Here is a 19,094-nt window from a genome sequence, read left to right on the forward strand (position 1 = left end):
CTGTAGTGCAGGGGACGAGGGGCCGGCGGCCTTGGCCATCGTTCAGGCATCTCCCGTGGACTGTGGTTTATATCGCTGTACCATCCATAATGAGCATGGCTCCGCCTCCACTGACTTCTGCCTCAGCCCTGAGGGTGAGTGTGGTCCTGCTAGGATCTCAGCGGGCCTGGCCTTGTGGGTGGCAGCCCTGTACTGTGCAGGGATGGCACTCTGCCCGGACAGACAGCCTGAAGGCAGTGGCATCCTCTTTTTCTCCACACAGTGCTGTCTGGCTTCATCTCCAGGGAGGAAGGTGAAGGTATGTTGCCCCTCTGGGTACGGGGTGGGCCTTCATCCCCAGCTCCACCCTTTGCAGGGTTCCCTTCTTTAGCTTTTTACAATCCTCCCTAAATCCACACGCTGCTCCCCGTTGCCCATCTGTGTCCATGTGTTGGTTGAAGTCAGGAGCTGCTAATCTATTTGGCTGGTACGTCTCTTGTTTTGTCTAATGTCGCTGTCCCCACCCCTATTTGTTTTCCTTCCTACATTCATTTGCTGAAGTCACTTGATACACAGAACTTCTCTTTGGTCTGTTTGTATGTGAGCAGGGACACGTGCGTGTGTAGAGATGCTAGTCATCAACTTTGAGTGTTGCTCCTCAGGAGCTCTTTTTGAGACAAGCTCTCTCAGCCAGACCTGGGTCTCTTCAGTTTGGCTGGTCAGCAAACCCCAGGGATCTTCCTGTCTCTGTCTCTCTATGTCTAGGATTCATGACAGCCTTTCCTGAATGGGGATAACTCAGGTCCTCATGCCTTAGTGGCAAGCATTCATCAAACTGAGCCCTCTCCCCAACCCCTGTACAATTCTCACGGTCTAGATTTCGTTCACTCTGTCTTCATGTACTAAATTTTTCCATCTATATGCTTCTTCAAAACTAATAATCAAGGGTCTGGCTGACTATGGCTGCTGGGTGTTAGGGGATGAAGATGGGGATGGGGACAAGCTCTTCGGGCAGTTGGTGAGCAAGAAACTCCTCCGAAGGGTGAACATGGATGTGACCTTCAGAAGGCTTCCCAGGCCAAGGGCATCTATGGGCTAGAACCCATTCTTGGAATTAGGAAGTTGGGTCAGATTCAGATTCAGGTGTAACGTATTATTTGTTTGTTTGTTTTCTTGGCAAGAATAATCCACAGACTGGATGTAGTGTTACAGGCTTAGAACCCAAACTCTTGGGTGGCTGAGGCAGGAGGATTCAAGGTTTGCCTGGGCTGTATAGTGAGCCATTGTCTCTGAAATCAAAAAGACAAAAGCAGCGACTCACAGGAGTACTGTTTCTCCCTTTCCTCCTAGCTGGAGGCAGGTGCCGCTAGTCCTTCCACTTGTAGTAATGCCCATTGCTCATTGCTCGGCAACCCCTCTGCAAAGTTCAACAATACCGTTCCCCACCCTGCTTTGTCGTGATTGCCTAAGTCCATCGTCTCTTTGGGAGTCACAGCATGGACCACTTCGTGGTCCTTCACCAGTCGAGAAGAGTTGACATGGTCACCTCAACATGAGCTTTCTGAGAGAAGGGGAAGCTAAGCACTTGCTTCCCTTGTACCTATGGCTTCAGAATAATGAGTTTATCTCTGGGAAGCCTCCAGCGTGACCAGTGAGGCTTGTTATTATTTCCATGGGGGGCTGGGAGGTTTTTTATTTACCGTTATGAACTAGTGGGCTTTGGCATATTTGATATGCACAAATGCCTCACGCTAATTATTTTCTTTGTTGCTAAAATTGCTCCATTTTGGGCCAGATGGGGCCCCTTTGGTCGGCTCTTACACTCTTATGACAACTCTTATGTAGGTTTCATTGTTGTTTTATTTTTACAGTGGTGGGGATTGAACCCAGGGCCTGGCAGATGCTCACCTATTGAACTTACCTCCAACCCCCTTTCTTTCCTTTTATTTTGAGACAGAGCCTCAGTAAGTTGCCTACACTGGCCTGAAGTTCACCCCACAGTAGCCCAGGCAGGCTCTGACCCTGCGGTCCTGCAACCTCAGCCTCCCAAGTTCCTAGGATGAAAGGCCTGTACCCTGAGGCCTGGCTTCCCAGTAGTTCATGGTCACGTCCTTCTTTCCTGGTGGTATACAATGTTCTAGACCCATACCATAAGCTTCCTGTTGAGCCTTGGAACCAGTTGTTTCTTCAGGGAGTTCTGCTTTCTTTTAGTGGAAAATATGCTTTGTAGCCACGCTAAGGTCTAGTGCTGGTCACTGCTATTGAATTGATCCGGTAAATTTTTCTTTATCAAACATGTTGGCTGAAATAGTCATTGATTTATTTGCTCAAAACACTTAACTCTATGAGGTCACTCTGATGATCTACAAATGCCATGGAAGATGCTGGCTGCCGGGTGGTGGTGGTGCACACCTTTAATCCCAGCACTCGGAAGGCAGAGGCAGGCGGATCTCTATGAGTTTGAGGACAGCCTGGCCTACAAGAGCTAGTTCCGGGACAGCTAGGGCTGTTGCACAGAGAAACCCTGTCTCAACAAATCAACCAACCATCCAACCAACCAACCAACAAACAAACAAAAAGTAAATAAATAAAAAGGAGACGCTGGCCTTCTGCAGGCTCCTGCTGAGTCCTCACCCATGGGTGTGATAGGAGCAGCGTTAAGTGGTAGGAGTCCCATCAGGTAGCTTCTGCCCCAAACACCCTCCCGTGTGACAGTTTTTCATCCCAAGCCCTGTTCTTCCTATGCACCCTGCACTGGTCAGGCAGGAGATGCAGGATGGACAACATGGGGACTGTTTGAGCCCTTTCGGACCTGTGGACCCTGGATCAGTCAGGCCGGAGATGCGACTCCCTATGTCTCTCCTGTTCCCCTTCAGTTGGAGAAGAGATTGAGATGACCCCCATGGTGTTTGCCAAGGGTCTGGCTGACTCTGGCTGCTGGGGGGACAAGCTCTTTGGGCGATTGGTGAGCGAGGAACTTCGAGGGGGTAGACATGGATGTGGCCTTCAGAAGGCTTCCCAGGCCAAGGTCATCTACGGGCTAGAACCCATCTTCGAATCCGGCCGCACGTGCGTCATCAAGGTGTCCAGCCTGCTTGTGTTTGGACCCAGCAGTGAGACTTCTCTCCTGGGCAGAAATTATGACGTCACTATCCAGGTACTGTTCCCCCTTTCCCCTCCCCCTTTTCCTCCCTCATGCGCCCTCCCTGTACTCTCTTACTGTTTCCCCTTCCCCAGCCTGGGTTCTTTTGGAAGACCCACACAGTGATAGACGCTACTTCTGTTCCAAGTTCACGAGGCTTCTAGGCACTGGCTGAGATGGAACCGTGAATCCAGACTCTTGACCTCAGAGAGCGTTAGTTAGTCTCAGGACTATTTGCAACCTACTTTGTGTGTGTGTGTGCATGTGCTGTGTGCACACACGTGTACCCATGCAAAGACAGAGAAGGATGTTGGGTATCCTGCCCTGCCACTCTCTGCTTTATCCAGTTAAAACAGGGTCTCTTACTGAACCTGCAGCTAGGCTGGCAGCCAGTAAGACCTAGCAGCCCAGATACAGGATTGCATATAGCCAAGGCTGGCTTTTTACATGGGTCCTTGGGATTTGAACTCAGATCTTCATGTATGTGCAATAAATGCTCTTATATTGTCTTTTGAGTCAGGATTTCTCTATGTAGCTCTGGCTGACCTGGAACTTGCTCTGTAGACCAGGCTGGTTTTAAACTCTCAGAGAGCCACCTGGTCCTGCCTCCTGAGTGCTGAGATTAAAGGGATGTGCTATTATACCCAATTAAAATTCTTTTTTAACTAGGTAGTGGTGGCGCACACCTTTAATCCCAGAATTTGGGAGGCAGACACAGGTGGATTCCTATGAGTTTGAGGGCAATCTGGTCTACAGAGCAAGGTTCAGGACAGGCTCCAAAGCCACAGGGAAACCCTGTCTCCAAAAACAACAACAATAATAATTTTTTTTGCATGTGTATGGCTGTTTTGCCTATGTGTGTGTGTGGCACTGAGAAAGGGGTGTCAGATCCCCTGAGCTGGTGGCAAGGGACCACGTGAGCCTGGGAAACAAACCTAGGTCCTCTGAACCATCAGTCCACCGTGGATCTACCTCTCCAGCCCCCAAATTATCCTTTTTGTAGCAGAAGCCTTTCTCCTGCTTCAGATCCAATCTCACTGAAGCCTTGCTGTGTGAAATAAAAGGGAGTAGTGTCGGCGGGGAGGAGAGAGTACCCCACATTTCTGCAGAGGAGTCCCTGGGGCTCCATTCCCTAGCATTAAGGCTCCAGTACACCCAGTTCAGAAGCCACTTTGAAAACCTAAATTTGACAAAAAGCCCACAGCGCATTGTTATTCATAAGAGAAAATTAGGTGCAGAGAAGAAAACCTGAAGCCGTGAGCCTTGCTTTCCACGGGGCTGGAATTCTCCCTGCAGGCCCCTGGCAGGCAGCCATGCATTCACTCAGACAGCTGTGGAACTTCCTGGCTGATGAGATTTGCTTTCTTCTAATCCACAGGGGTGCAAAATCCAGAACATGAGTCGGGAGTACTGCAAAATCTTTGCAGCTGAAGCCCGGGCAGCGCCTGGTTTTGGGGAGGTACCTGAGTAAGTATCCCAAGGGGGGGGGGATTGTGTAGTACATCCCGTGGGCTTGTGGAAGTGATTTCGCAACCACCCAGGGCCCTCCTGAGTTCCAACCAGGTGCAGATGGCCTCATAGCCGCCCCACGCTCAGCTCCCTTATTTTGAAGCAATGACATCAAGATTCACCATCCACTTTAGGAAAGACACACACACACACACACCCCAACGAGATTCCTTCCCCTCACCTTTAGCCCAAAATTTGCCAGTTTGTGCAGATCCTGGGGCTCTGGATAGGGGACAGGGTGGGTAAGCTAGGCATCTGGGGAAGACTCTAATGTGGCAGGTGGGCAGGGCGGGGCAGCGTGGTCTCTAGGCGTGAACTGTGAATGCCTCCTCATGGCTGGTCTCCCGCTGGCATCAAGCCCTCAAGCCTTGCTGAAGTCCCTTAAATCCTTCCTGCAGGTGTCCTTTCTATTTGCACACACTTTCCCCAGCCCTCACCCAAACACAGCTGCCTGGGGCCACAGCAGGGTTGAATTTTAGTCCTACTGACCACAGAAAATGGGCCCAACTCTGAAGTCAGCGGCCATTATCCATGCTCCCTCTGTCCCCAGGGCTGAGAACTCTCTCCAGGAAGGTCCGGTCTTTTAGATAGAGAATGAACAGGGCAGGAGGAAGGGGCCCTCTGTGGCCACTCTTCCGACTTACTGCAGGGCCCAACTGTCTTTAGGATCATCCCACTCTACTTGATCTACCGGCCTGCAAACAATATACCTTATGCTACACTGGAGGAAGATCTGGGCAAGCCCCTGCAGTCTTACTGTTCCCGGCAGTGGGGCTGGGCTGGGGCCCCAGCAGCATCTAGCAGCTCAGAGGCCATGCAGAAATGCCAGACCTTCCAGCACTGGCTGTATCAGTGGACAAATGGCAGCTTCCTTGTGACCGATTTGGCAGGTATGAGGGTGGAGGGTGCACGGGTGCATGGTGTGGAAGCATGCGGAGAAGGCAGAGCTCAGCGCATGGTTGCCCGCTCACAATCACGGAGCCTCCTTTGTGCTGGTGATTTTATTATAACTGAGATCGGGCAGAGACTGCATGCATGCAACCCTTAGCTATACCACGGCCTGGTGGACCCAGTTTGTAATGTCGTTATGTTTAAAGGGGGAAATCCAGACCCACCTAAAATGGAAAAGATTGGTTTCAGATCTCAGTTTTTTTATTATGCAAAGTTATGTAAAATAGTTGGGTTTTTGTTTTAGTTTTTGTGTTTGAGACAGTTCTTGCTATCTAGCCCTGGCTGGCCTGGAACCCGATATGTAGTCTAGACTGGCTTCCTGTCTCCCAAGCACGGGAACTGCAGGTGGACCCAAGGGCACCCAGTGCCAGTTGCATTTAAAGGAGCTCAGGCCGCTTGCTTATTTTCTGGAGCACTACACGGGATTTAACTCAAAACCCCCAGTCGGCTTTCCGACACCTCCTTTCCCTGCCACCTTGCTCTCAACTTTCTCACTTCCCAAACCTCCCAAACTCTACTACCATAGCGCAAAAAGCTTTATTGCCACACATAGTACTGTGTACCTGGAACTGTGAAGCCAAGGCAGAAAGAATTGCGAGTTTGCAGCCAGTCTGAGCAACAAGTGAGACTCCGTCTCAAACACAGATGAACCGCCATCCCAGCAAGTAGAGACAGGAAGATCAGGAGTTTGTGGTCGTCCTTGGCTATGTAGAACTTGAAGATAACCTGGGCCACCTGAGAAGTGATTGTGTGTGTGTGTTGAGGCAGAGCTTGGTTGCCCAGCTTTCTCAGAAAGTGTGTGTGTGTGTGTGTGTGTAGCTAGGTGACATACCAAGCCACCACTATTCACTATATGAACTCACAGCGCACACCTATCATCTCAGCACTAGAGAAACTGAGTCAGGAGATCAGCAAGCTCTCTTGTAAGCAACAAAAACAACACACAGCAAAGCAACCGACCAGAAGGGAAGCAAAGCTCAGGCAGGTGAAGCCACTAATCCCTCTGGGACATAATTGCCTTTTATTCTCTGGAATGGTGCAGTCAGCATGGAGACCCTGCCTTTGGGAAGGTCATTTGTGAGCTAAAATTCCACGCGAGTGTGAGGGGCCATGAGGATAACACGAAATGGATGGTGAAAAATGAGGTGACTTACTAAGTTCATACAGCTCAGAAGTGATAGAGTTGAAATTTAAATCTAGCTCTGCCTGATCCCAGAGAGATGCTGGGCAGCTTAGAAATGGGGACAGAGGATCAGAGGCCCGAACCTCAATGCCGAGACGCTTACAGACTACCCTGTGTGAGAGATTGTCCCCCTGTCCCCGGTGTGCCAGGCTGTGTGTGCTCTCCAAGGCTGCCTTTACCTAGCCAACTCCCTGGTTCCTTAGAGCTCTTGCCTTCCTGAGAGTGCGAACCCTGGCTTAGCCAGTGTTGTTCTCTGCTGGTCTCATTCCTGCCTTCTCTTCCCTGCTCCGACGGCTGCCCTGTTAAGAGGAAGGAGAATATTTCAGTCCAGAGCCCAAGAACAATCCACTCTGTGGACTGGCCTGGCCTATAGAAGCCGGCTTGCAGAGTTGGCTCCAGTCAACTTAGAAGTTCCTTTCTAAGGTGGCACGGTGACAGGATCCCGGCAGCTGGCCAGGCTGCCATCAACCCTCTGCTCTCTTCCCCCAGGGGTTGACTGGAAGATGACCGATGTCCAGATTGCTACCAAACTTCGAGGGTGAGTGGTTCTTGGCGGCAGAATGTCTTACAGGGTCTTCTCGGGGTGTCAGATGCCCTAACTCCTCATGACTCTCCATCCCAGAGGTGCTGGGCCTGGGGCTGTACAATCCCAGTCACATGAACCTGTGGCCGTGTAGTAACTGCTAACACCCTGGGGATACTGATCCTCCTCACCCCATACCCCTGACCCACAGTGCTCAGCCAGAAAGCTTCCTGCACTTCTGGGCCCTCTTCCACTTCCTTCATCTTTGAGACAGCTACAGGTCACAGATGAGCAAGGGTCGTACAACTAGACCAACTAGACAGTCGGGCCCCCAGACTATAACAGTCTACATTTAGAAGAAAGGCCCATTTGATGACTGTGTGTCAGGATACAAGGAACCCATTTTAAATTTGGGTTTGGGGGGAAGCCTCCTGAGGTAGCACTCTGGTACAATACAACACTCTGACGTTAGCTGTCCCAAGGCAGCTACCATGGGCTTGTGACATGGCAGGGCCACTTAGTTCTTGTGTTGGGCTGCAGGTACCAAGGCCTCAAGGAGAGCTGTTTCCCTGCCCTGCTGGACCAGTTTGCCTCATCCCACCAATGCAACACCTTCTGCGAGATGCTGCAGCTGAAGCCCCTCAAGGGCCCTGAGGCTGTCCACCCCCAAGCCAAGGCCAAAGGCTCCAAGAGTCCATCAGCTGGCAGGAAAGGCTCCCAGCTGAGTCCCCAGCCACAGAAGAAAGGTGTTCCCAGTCCTCAGGGTTCCCGGAAGAGTGCTCCAAGCTTCAAAGCCACACCTCCGGCCTCTGAGGCAGTCACTGTTCAGTTAGTAGGACAGGCCCCTGCCCAAGAGGGGAGCTCTAAGGCCCAGGGCATGCGGTAGCCCCCCTTGAGAGGCAGGGGGGCCTCTACCTGAGAGTAGACCAACAGGAAGCAGCTTGAACCAGATGGAGACGATTTCACTTCAGGACTAAACAGAGAAGGTACCCAAAGCAGCTACCCCTTGGGGACCTCTCTCAGTAACTTCACCTCATTGAAAGGCTTTGGGCATGGTACATGACCTCTTGGCCTCGTCCAGTGCCATGATTGCCCAGTCTCCCAGGCCTCACGTGGGTGGTGGCCTCGGCCCTCATTGAAGTTTACACTTACCACTGCTGGAGGCTCCCTGAGTCCTCTGCATGAGCTCTGCACTCTTGGCCCAAGCCCCACACAAGCAAACGTTGCTCTCTGGGGCCTGCGGGCCAGCATTTACCTTTTCACCCCTGCTTGCCCTGGCTCTCTCCCAGTCCTCAGGGCACTAGACTGCCTGTGGGGTCTAGCCTTGTGACTCTCAGGGTTTCTCCTGCCAGCTTTGCCTCACTCAGCACAGCTCATCCTGCGACTAACCTGTCCCGAGTCCAGATGGGGCCCAGGGCCCTTCTGGAGCCGCCCACCGTGTCTTTGCAGTGTTTCTGTTTGCTCTTGTTTTGTTTTATTTGATGGTATACGTTCTTGTCACTCTGGCACTTGCTTCTTTCCCATGCTCCCTTGCTCATCTCCTCTCCCCAGGCTTTGAACCCATTGCAGTCTGCTGCCTGCCCTTCACTAGCTTTTGCTTGTTCCTTTGTCCAAGGGCTCCTTCCATCCTGACCTCGTACACTCCCCACCAATGGCTAGGGGAGGAACAGCCTCTCTGGCTTCACTCCACCGCAATGCACTCTGCCCTGGTTCTCCTGGGTTCTCTGCTCAGGAGTTGGGAGGTAGCATGAGGGCATGTGAACAGCTGGAGACAGAGGGATGGCTTTGACTTGGAGGCACCTTGTGCTCTGTTCTGAATGCCGTGAGGTTGCAGTCAATGTCACATCTCTGTCCTAAAGCAGTGGAAGACGGGGCTCTTCCTCCTAAGGGAGGGGACACGGTGTTCCAGGAGGGTCGCGATCTTCTGTGTGCTCCGGTAGAGAAAGATGTCTCTGAACCTACCTCCAACCATTTGCTCTTGATCCTGGGGCTCAACTCCAGATTCTCAGGTGTGGGTTCCCAGGGAATTTCTGCTGGGTCCAGCCCCCTGGGTCTTTCTAGACATCCCTCCTTGAGACCCAGGATGGGATAGGTCTGGATCTAGCCTGCCCTCCCCCCCTCTTGTTAAGCAATAAAAGGCAGCAACTGTGTCCTGTTTGTTACCCTCATCTGGTGTGAACATCGATTATGAAGGGTCAAGCAGTCTCTCTGGTGTCCCTGGGCCTGTAGCAAAATGGATCTGATTTGGCTCCTAGCCTGATTTGGGTTCGGTCATCTGTGGCCACAGTTGGACAGTGAGTGCTACAAATGGAGCTCATGGCTCCTGCCCCGCAGCGGGTGTCCGGGACTCAATCCCTTAGGGACTGAGCCTTCATTTGGAAGAGGAACCGGAAGGAAGGGATCCGAGAAGAGCAGAGCTAGGGGCTCAGCAGAAACTTCACCTCTGCCGCTTCCAGTAGCACAAAGAGCCCAGTAGCACAGCATCTCGCCTTTCTCTTAGTCGCAAGTCCTTTTCTCCTCCTCAGCAAAAGCTCATGACCAGCCCCATCCGGCCCCGCCCAGCCCTGTCCGGCCCCGCCCCGCCCTGTCCCGCCCCCACCCCAGGCCTTTCCTTGACTGACGCTTCCCTTTCCATGGGGACGCTTGTAATGTCTCTACCTCCTCCCTGCTCAGGTGACTCCTCACTTTTTCTTCTTACCTAGTGTGCCCCAGGTCTAGCAGCACATCCAGTAGGAGCTGGGTCATCTCATATGCATTTATGCATTCAGTAGACACATACTAAGAGCCTGCTGTATGTCAAACCGAGACTGGCGGCTTTTGAAAGCCAACATGCATCCCTTTGGGAGAGATGTGTATCTTTCAGGATGTGGATTTTAAGCAACAGAAATTATAATTTGGATCAACTTAATTGAGAAAACGGCTGTGGGAAGGATATTGGAGTAGATCACTCACAGAACACCAAACCGAAGATCGATTAGCTTTGGGAAAGGAAGGAGCCTGGGCAGCTCCCAGTAGCTGCTCCCTTTATCCCCAATAGTTTCCTCCACCAAAATTCAAATTCTAGCCTGGGACTCGGACGCACAGGGTGGGAGAGAGGTAGCATTCCAAAAGTTGGGGATTATTTTCGAAACAGCATCTCAGGTAGCCCAGGCTGGCTTCAAACTCACTATCTGTAGTAATTGAGAGGCAGGCCCCCCGCATCCTGTTCCAGCACCCACATTCAGCGAAAACCCAGTTCCCTGCTTAGAGAGGGACAGGCTCAGTACCCAGCTGCCAACCCTGAGTCTATTGATGAGGCTGCCATTGTCAAAGCCAGGAGCCGCTAGCTATGGCTTTTCTGTTTAATCATAATCCCACCTTGAAATTATGCATTCTGTGAACTGGCAAGATAAACCAAATTCAACCGTAATTATAGAACCTCCTGGATTTTGGCCTCTTGGGTTCAGCTGGAGTATGTATGTATGGCCCCTTAGGAGTCTTGTCTGTGTGACAGGACCTTCTGCCGGACATGGCAATGCCAGAAACTCTCCGTCCTGTCATGGAGCAACAAGTTTTCTTTCTCCTAGAGAGTTCCGGCCAGCTGTATCCATAACCTCTTTTCACGGGTTGCTCAGGGGTCTAAGGACCCTGAATGGTGGCTGCCTTGGCTTTCAGTTGAGTTACTGCATCTTTGAGGATGGATATCTATCTCTCTTAGGGACCTAGTGGGGAGCCGGAGAGCTGCTTCTCAAAAGGGTAATTCTTGTTGACTAGAACATCGTTTGGTTCCATAGTCTGGACTCTACCATATTTTTCTTGCTAGGGCTTAACTGTGAGCACCCTAGCACTGCCTGTCACAAGCCCCATGTAATTCCCCAGTGTGCCACAGACAAACACCTCAGCACTGTGGGATCTGGCAGCCTGGTGGCCGAACCAGTTAGATCAGCTTTCCCGGCTGGAAAGCTTTCAGCTTGATTTAGGCCCAGCCAGGAGCTGCCAACCTTCTAGACTGATCAGTCAAGAAATGGACCTTAATAGCAAGGAGTTTGACTCATAGCACAAAGGGAGTTAAAAAAAAAAAAAAAGACCTCAACAGACCCATTTTCCACCAGAACTTCCTCAAGGAGTGTGTGCTGTTTGCATTTTCAAGTCCTATATTATTTCTCTCAATCTCTCTCTCTGTCACACACACACACACACACACACACACACACACACACACACACACACACACAGTGTATTATTATATACCGTATTAAGGCACCCAGGGAAACTGCTGCTCCCCCTGACATACAGACCACAGACGTAACACATCTCTTGAAGGTACTCCAGGGGAAGGCCGCAGAGCCTCACCCACTCCTCACAGAGGGCGGGGGGCGGCGAGGGGGGGAGTCCATCTTCTTTGTCCTGCCTGAAGACAGGCAGGTGGGGATGGATGCAAGCTAGCGACCCAATAAAACATTTTTGTCCTCTGTAATCTTAGGACTTCTGTTTTTCTTGTGTTGGTCTTTGTGTTTTGTGTTTCCCAGCTTGGCCCCAACCCCTATACTCGAATGGCTCTTCCGTCCCAGCCTCCCAAGTCCCTGGGACTATAGGCACACATAAGTACAGCAGCTCTTTTGGTCTTTGATGTGACCTAGCCTAGGCCAATATTTGTCCCAGATTCACACTATTCAAAAATGGGGGAAAACTGCCAGGGTCTGTGAGGTTCTATACCGGATGAAGCAGCTGCGGTGAGTGTGTGCACCAGCAAATACGACCTGCGCTGGAATTGCGCGGCCCATCTTCCTGAGCAACATCACACCGGTGTCTGCTCACCGAACAGTGTGTTTCCTCCATTCTGTGTGGTTTCCTCTGGGCACAGTTTCTTCTTTTCCTCATGAGACGCTGCTTCTGATCCTGCAGCTGCAGAGGGTGGACTTGGCTCATTGGCAGAACCGCAGCGTAGCGTCAGCAAAGGGGGGCTGTCTCCTGCCAGGGCACCAAGGAAATATTCCTGTCAGCTTGTGTTTGGAGTGCTCTGATTGCTGCCGGGCGAGGCAGCGTTTCAACTAGGGGCGGATTTCCAATTTTGCCGAATAGACATCTGGGTTTATTTTTAAGCCCAATCAATGGGTGCAAGCTGCACGATTTCCACAGAACCACAGCAAGGTTCCTTCTTTCACTCCTGTGGAGGGGGAGAGAAGTTACCCCCATAAAGTCTCGCTAACACGACTGCCCAAATGTGAGCTGAACAAATGGGACACCAAAAGATGTTTCGAACTGGATGGGGAAAAGCCTGTGAGACCTCAGCTCTTCACAAAGAACCATAGGCAACCCGGGAAAGCTGAGATGCAGAGAGGTGGCCCTCCCTAGGGAAGAGCACACCAATCGGTTGTCTAGTGCCTAATGGTCAGCCCTAAAAACAAACCTACAAGGAACACTATGTGGACACACAGGTTAGATTTAGGGATATACATGCATATACACATACATATATGCATGCAATAACAATGAGAAAAGAAGGCATGATTTGGAGAAGAATGGGGAGGGGTGCATACATGGGAGGGCTTGGGTGGGGGAAAGGGGAGGGAGGGATGTTGTGATCACATAATCTCAAAAACAAGTTGGGTGTGGCCAAAGCACCACCTGGAACCCCAGTGCTGGGTGGTGGGAGACAGAGACAGGAATCACTTGGTTTCTAGCCTAGTTCCTGGTGCGGTGAGAGCCCTGTAACAAAGGGGGTGATGGAGCAGGACGCCCAGCAGCAACCTCTGGCATCTGCACGCATGTGCACATGTGCACACATGTATGTGCAATTCCGCCTCCCCAGAAACCCACCCCCCACTCCCATAGATACAAAATTAAGAGCGTTCTCTTGTGGAGACTGCTGAGTCACCTCTGTGACTTTGTGGTTGCCACCGTCTGTGGGCAGGAGGTGCTTCTTACTGGTACTAAAGGTCCTGGGGCCAATAGAGTTTAGGGTAGTCTTTCTTTCTTTCTTTCTTTCTTCCTTCCTTCCTTCCTTTCTTTCTTTCTCTCTTTCTTTTTTCTTCCTTCCTTCCTTCCTTCCTTCCTTCCTTTCTTTCTTTCTCTCTTTCTCTCTTTCTTTTTTTCTGTGTGTAACAGCCCTAGAACTAGCTCTTATAGACCAGGTTGGCCTTGAACTCACAGAGATCCACCTACCTCTGCCTCCCAGCACTCAGGAGGCAGAGGCAAGCAGATCTCTGAATTCTAGGTCATCCTGGTCTACAAAGTGAATTCTAGGACAGTCAGGGCTTCAGAGGAACCCTTTGTTAAAAAACCCCAGTAAATAACAAGAACAATAATAATAATGTAACATACCCAGGCCCACAATGGAATATGTCCCCATTAATTCAAGAAGCTGACAGTTCTGGCCAAATTAAATGCCCTGGTTGCATGCTAAACCTCTTCGGTTTCTCATTTCTGATACAGATTCTGACTGGAACAGACCAACTCAGGTCCTCCCTGGGATTCCTGAGGCAGGCAGAATATCGGTGGGGAACAGATCTCTCCCAGCTTCCTGCTCCTGGGGAGCCAGAAAGGTCAAACAATTGGTTCCCACTTATCTGGGCTGCTGCTGCACAACCCAAGACCCCTTTTGTGGAACCTACCCTCCATGGGCTATGGTGGGGTAGGTGGTGGCTCAGAGCTGCTCTCCTCTGAACCAACAGGAAGCAAAGTTACCTGGGAGGCAACATCAGGGCCTCCTCTCCTGCTGGCCCACGGCCCACAGAGGATTTGGCAGGCCGCAGGACATGCTCCTCATTTCCCCTGTGCAGCTGAGCAGCAGCAGGCTCCAGCCGTACAGGCCTTAGACCTGGCAGCCACTGCGCTGCACTGTTCTCTCGGGGACCCGAGGGTCATGGGGGTCATCCAGGCAGACCGTGTTCTTGGAGTAGTTGGGCTCTTACTCAGGGTGTTGGGCTGGCTGCCTGGTACAGTCATCCCTCACAGAATTCACACTGGGGCTCACTTGGAAAGTCATCCAGGGACACAATGTCCTTCGCGGTACAGATCATGAGCAGAAACTGTATGTATTTCACAATGGAGGAGTCCAAGTTTGGGCCAGAATCCATCCTGGCCACCGAGCAGCGGACAAAATGGAAACAAGGGTTAGATACCGTTTTAGGGTGTCTATTGCTGTGAAGAGACACCGTGACCATGGCAACTCTTATAAAGGAAAACATTCAATTGGGATGGCTCATAGGTCAGAGGTTCAGTCCGTTATCATCATGGGGCAACATGTCAGCATGAAGGCAGAGATGGTGCTGGAAAAGTAGCTGAGGGGCTGGAGAGATGGCTCAGAGGTTAAGAGCTCTGCCTGCTCTTCCAGAGGACCTGAGTTCAATTCCCAGCAACTATCTGTAATGGCTCACAACCATCTGTAATGAGATCTAGGCCCTCTTCTGGTGTGTGGGCATACATGCCAGCAGCACATTGTATGCATAATAAATAAATAAATCTTTAAAAAAGAAAAAGAAGTCACGCGGGAGACTGGGGTTCGATTCCACGATGGGGAGCCAAAAAAAAAAAAAAAAAACAAAAACAAAAATAAAAGAAAAGTAGCTGAGGGTCCTAATCTTGCAGGCAACAGGCAGTGGACTGCCTCACCGGGCGTGGCTTGAGCATATGTGAGACAGCAAAGCCCGCCCCCACAGTGACACACTTCCTCCAACAAGGCCACACCCACTCCAACAAAGCTGCACCTCCTAATAGTGCCATTTCCTTTTGTAATTTTTTTTTCACTTTTTGGCTCTTTACTCTTTTGGGAAACCTGCCACCCAGCTCCCAAATAAATACATGAAGATTTATTCTTTCTTTTGAATGCCTGGTCTTAGTTTGGCTTATTTCTAGCCAGCTTTTCTTAACTTACATTAACCCATCTACCTTTGGCCTCTGGGTTTTTTCCTTTTCTTACTTCTGTATCTCTAACTTCCACTCTTACTCTGGGGCTGGCTGGGCGGCTGGTCCCTTCTTTTCTCGCTCCTTGATCCCTCTTGCTTTCTTATCCCTCTTTTCCTTCTATTTATTCTCTCTCCCTGCCAGCCCCACCTATCCCTCTCCTGCCCAGCTATTGGCCATTCCACTCTTTATTAGACCAATCAGATGTTTTAGACAGGCAAAGTGACACAGCTTCACAGAGTCAAACAAATGCAAGATAAAAGAATACAGTACATCTTTGCATCTCATTAAAACAAATGTAACACATCTTTACTGTTCTACAACACTCTTTGGGGGCCATTTTCTTTCAAATCACCACAGATTCCTCAAGAGCAAACTCAGATTCCCTAAATCCCAACATGGGGTGCAGCTGCACGGTCAGTTCACCTCAGGTTGTTTCTCCCCCTTATGGTATTGGCTCCCTGCCACACCTCTGTGGAGGACAGCTGGAAAGAAGACAGTCTTTGTGGCTGGATTCTCTGAGACAGTACAGACAGAACTCTGCAACCTCCCTGGTTGTCAATTGCTTTCATTCTTTGCTCTTTTGGCTCTTTGCTTTTTACTCTTTTGGGGGGCCTGCCACCCGGTTCCCAAATCATGACATAAGGAGGCTTATTCTTTTTTTTTTTGGAGGGGTGTTATTTGGCTTACACTTCCATATCACACTGTTCATCATCCAAGGAAGTCAGGACAGGAACTCAAACAGGGTAAGAACTTAGAGGCAGGAGCTGATGCAGAGGCCATGACGGTTGCTTCTTACTGGCTTGTTCTTCATGTCTTGCTCAGCCTGCATTATTACAGGGTGCAGGACCAGCGGCCCAGGGATGGCACCACCTTCAGTGGGCGGGTCCTATCCCATCAGTCATTAGTTAAGAACATGTTCTAAAGGCTTACCTACACCTCAACTAGGTGTATCAGTCTTACTGATTTTCTCAAAGAACCAACCCTCTGTTTCACTGATTCTTTGTGTTACTGTTTTTTGCTTCTGCCTTATTGATTACAGAGGCTTATTCTTCATTATAAATGCCTGGCCTTAGCTTGGCTTGTTTCTTGCCAACTTTATTTTTCTTTCTTTCTTTTTCTTTCTTTTCTGAACTTAAATTATCCCAACTACCTTTTGCCTCTGGGCTTTTTTTCCTTTTCTTCCTTCTCTATATCTTACTTTCTACTCTTACTCCATGGCTGGCTGAGTGGTTGGCCCCTAGTTTCCTCCTATCCTTATTCTCTTGTTCTTCCCCCCCCTTCCTCATTTCTTCTCTTATTAATTCTCTCTGCCTGCCAGCCCCACCCATCCTTTCCTCTGCTTGCTATTGGCCGTTCAGCTCTCTATTAGACCAAGCAGGTGTTTTAGGCAAAGAATCACAGCCTCACAGATTTAAACGAATGAAACATAAAAAAAACCAGCAATACATCTTTGAATCATCAAAACAAACATTCTACAGCATAAACAAATGTAACATGCCTTAAAATAATATTCCACAGTATTCCCTACTCTGTGCCTCAAAGACATTTGACTTCCTGGGTGTGATCCCTGCTGGCCACTCTAACGCTGAGGGGATCAGCCTGGAAATGACTTGAGGCATCCTGAGATGTAGGAAGGGAACAGGGTGCCAAGACATCCAGGATGGGCCAGGGACAGCAAAGACAGCTGCCAGCTTGCCAGGGCCGGGCTCCCTGCCAAGCACTTGGTTTAATCCTCAAAGTTAGTTCCCACCCTCAGCAGTTCACAGATGAGGGAATATGTTAATTTCAGAGTTCAGGGTGAATCTAGATCTCTGGGCTCCAAGCTCAAGGTTCATCTTGTGACGTGCAGCACATTAAACTCTTGTTGGAGGCCAGAGCCCTGAGGCTCCAACGCAGGGCAGAAACGGCCAACGCACTGCTGGAGGTAGGCACCTCTGGCCTGCTTCTGGACACCCAGAGGAAGAAAAGGCAGAGGAAATGGGTTGGGGGCAAGAAAGGAGCCACTGAAAAGGACAGAGGCATCAAAATGGATAAAATCCTTTCCCTTCATCGAGGCTGAGTATCAGCTCTGGTCCAATCCCAGTCTTGTTCAAGGTAAACATTTATTTTATGACCAAGGGGGTCCAGGGCCCAGAATGTTGGCATTGGATCTCTGTTAGATAAGCAAGCTTTGAAGACCCTGGGGTAGTAAGATTTCCTATTGGAAAATGAATAATATAAAATAGTATACAGTTAGGGGAAATAAGGGAAATCTCTGCTCTCTGTATTCTTAACCTCCCCGTTTTATTCTGCATATGTAGTGGTTGCTGGTTAAAGGTCAGGTGTAGAGTGCACACCTGTAATTCCAGTACTGATGTGGAGGCGGGAGGATCGGACATTTAAGGTCATCCTCAGCTACACAGCAGGTTCAAAGTCAGCCTGGACTAGATGAGACCCATTTCTCCAACCCTAATAGAAAAGGAAGTTTCCCAAGAGCAGTGGGTACCCCGACTTCAATCTCTCCTTTTCCAGATGTCCGAAAGAGCCAGTGGGTGCCTCTGTGTGAGAAGTATCTTTTGTGTATGTGATAAAGGGCATTAATTATTAAACAGACGTTATTAATCCCGTCGCGTAGGTTTAATGTTTAGTTTCGGGACTAAATATGAAAGTGTTGTTTCTCAACTTGGCTTGTGTTGCTTGGATGGGAAGGAAGGAAGGAAGGAAGGAGGGAGGGAGGGAGGGAGGGAGGGAGGGAAATGGTGGAAGTTTGGTTTGCTTTCATGACTGTATGATGCTTAGACCTGAGTCACCCCATTTGTGACAGACACTGCTCCCTATATTTCCCAGTTTCGGAAGATGAGTTGTTGATCCTTGAGAAGAGGAAGCTGAGTGAGAGACAGCGTGTAAACAAATCACCAGAATGGCTGGCAGAGGAGCAGGGAAAAACGGGGACAACCAAGGTGGCTTCCTGGAGGAGGCAGTCAGAAGCAAGGCCGAGGAGAGGTCAGTGTGGGAAAGGACAGCAGACAGAGGGCCTGGCCTTGAGTGGGCCTGGTTCTCCATCTCCTTCCCCACACCCCGAAACGGGGCTGGAGTCCCCGCCTCAGCTGTGGCCTGAGCTCTGGGGAGGTCCAACCTACTGCAGCTTTGAACTCTGCCCAGGAACAGGTCAAAGCCCAGGCAGGTTGGCCTCAGCCCTCCCCACAGCAGCCTGTCCTTCAGCCAGCTTTCCCGACACTACCTGCTCACAACAAACCCGTGAGTAGCCCAGGCTCCTCTCCCCTCTTCTCCGCAGCTGTGCGCCTGCCTGGGCGTGCCCAGGTAGCAGGCATCCCCCAGCTCTCCAAACAGGCTCCACAAGCTGCCCCCCCCCCAACCTTGCAGAGAGTGTGTCTGGGGAGATCCACTTAACCATCAGGTGTTTGGACAGAGTAGGAGACCTCTAAGGCTCGGAGAAGAGAGGGAACTGCAATGGGGAAAAGCGGATTCGGGGGGCTTTTATTTTCAGATGAGCTAAAATCGAAAAGCAGCATCACCGAAAAGGTGGATGTTGGGCTTGGAATGGGGAAGCCCAGGGGTAGGACTGGATTCAGCTATGTTTGCATCCAGGGGCTGGAACCAGGTGTTCAGGATGGATGAAATGAACACTTCATTCGCTGGCAATGGTTTTCACCTGTTGCAGGAAGCGATGGCCATTAGGGCCTCTTTTTGGGACAGTGTCCGTACCAGGTCCAGAAACCATTCCTTCTTTTCCTTCCTGGGACAGTTTACCATTTCTCCAGGAATACCCGGAACTTGCAAGGAGTTGCCTGTCAGAGGATCAGGCGTGAGGGCAGGAAGGGGGTCTCTCCCTCTCTCTGGTTCTTCTTGTCTCATTGGGCCCTCCCTTCAGCTTTGGAACCTTCCTGACGTCTTTGTGTTTCAGCTGAAGAGGCTGTCTC

General features: G+C 50.5%; 1 protein-coding gene across 2 annotated transcripts in view; it reads left to right on the forward strand.

Annotated features, from left to right (window-relative positions):
* Alpk3 (alpha kinase 3) overlaps nucleotides 1-11,514 on the forward strand; it is a 42,351-nt gene extending 30,837 nt beyond the window's left edge. For both annotated transcript variants that reach the window (XM_075952520.1, XM_075952521.1), the window contains 7 exons: nucleotides 7-134; nucleotides 263-298; nucleotides 2,856-3,136; nucleotides 4,500-4,588; nucleotides 5,297-5,520; nucleotides 7,254-7,302; nucleotides 7,828-11,514. In XM_075952520.1, the coding sequence (XP_075808635.1) occupies nucleotides 7-134; nucleotides 263-298; nucleotides 2,856-3,136; nucleotides 4,500-4,588; nucleotides 5,297-5,520; nucleotides 7,254-7,302; nucleotides 7,828-8,173 (1,153 nt within the window). In that variant the 3' untranslated portion in view covers nucleotides 8,174-11,514. The remainder of the gene's footprint in view (nucleotides 1-6; nucleotides 135-262; nucleotides 299-2,855; nucleotides 3,137-4,499; nucleotides 4,589-5,296; nucleotides 5,521-7,253; nucleotides 7,303-7,827) is intronic.
* Nucleotides 11,515-19,094: the final 7,580 nt, after the last annotated feature.

The sequence above is a fragment of the Microtus pennsylvanicus genome, chromosome 18, assembly GCF_037038515.1.
Source record: "Microtus pennsylvanicus isolate mMicPen1 chromosome 18, mMicPen1.hap1, whole genome shotgun sequence".
Classification (NCBI taxonomy): Eukaryota; Metazoa; Chordata; class Mammalia; order Rodentia; family Cricetidae; genus Microtus; species Microtus pennsylvanicus.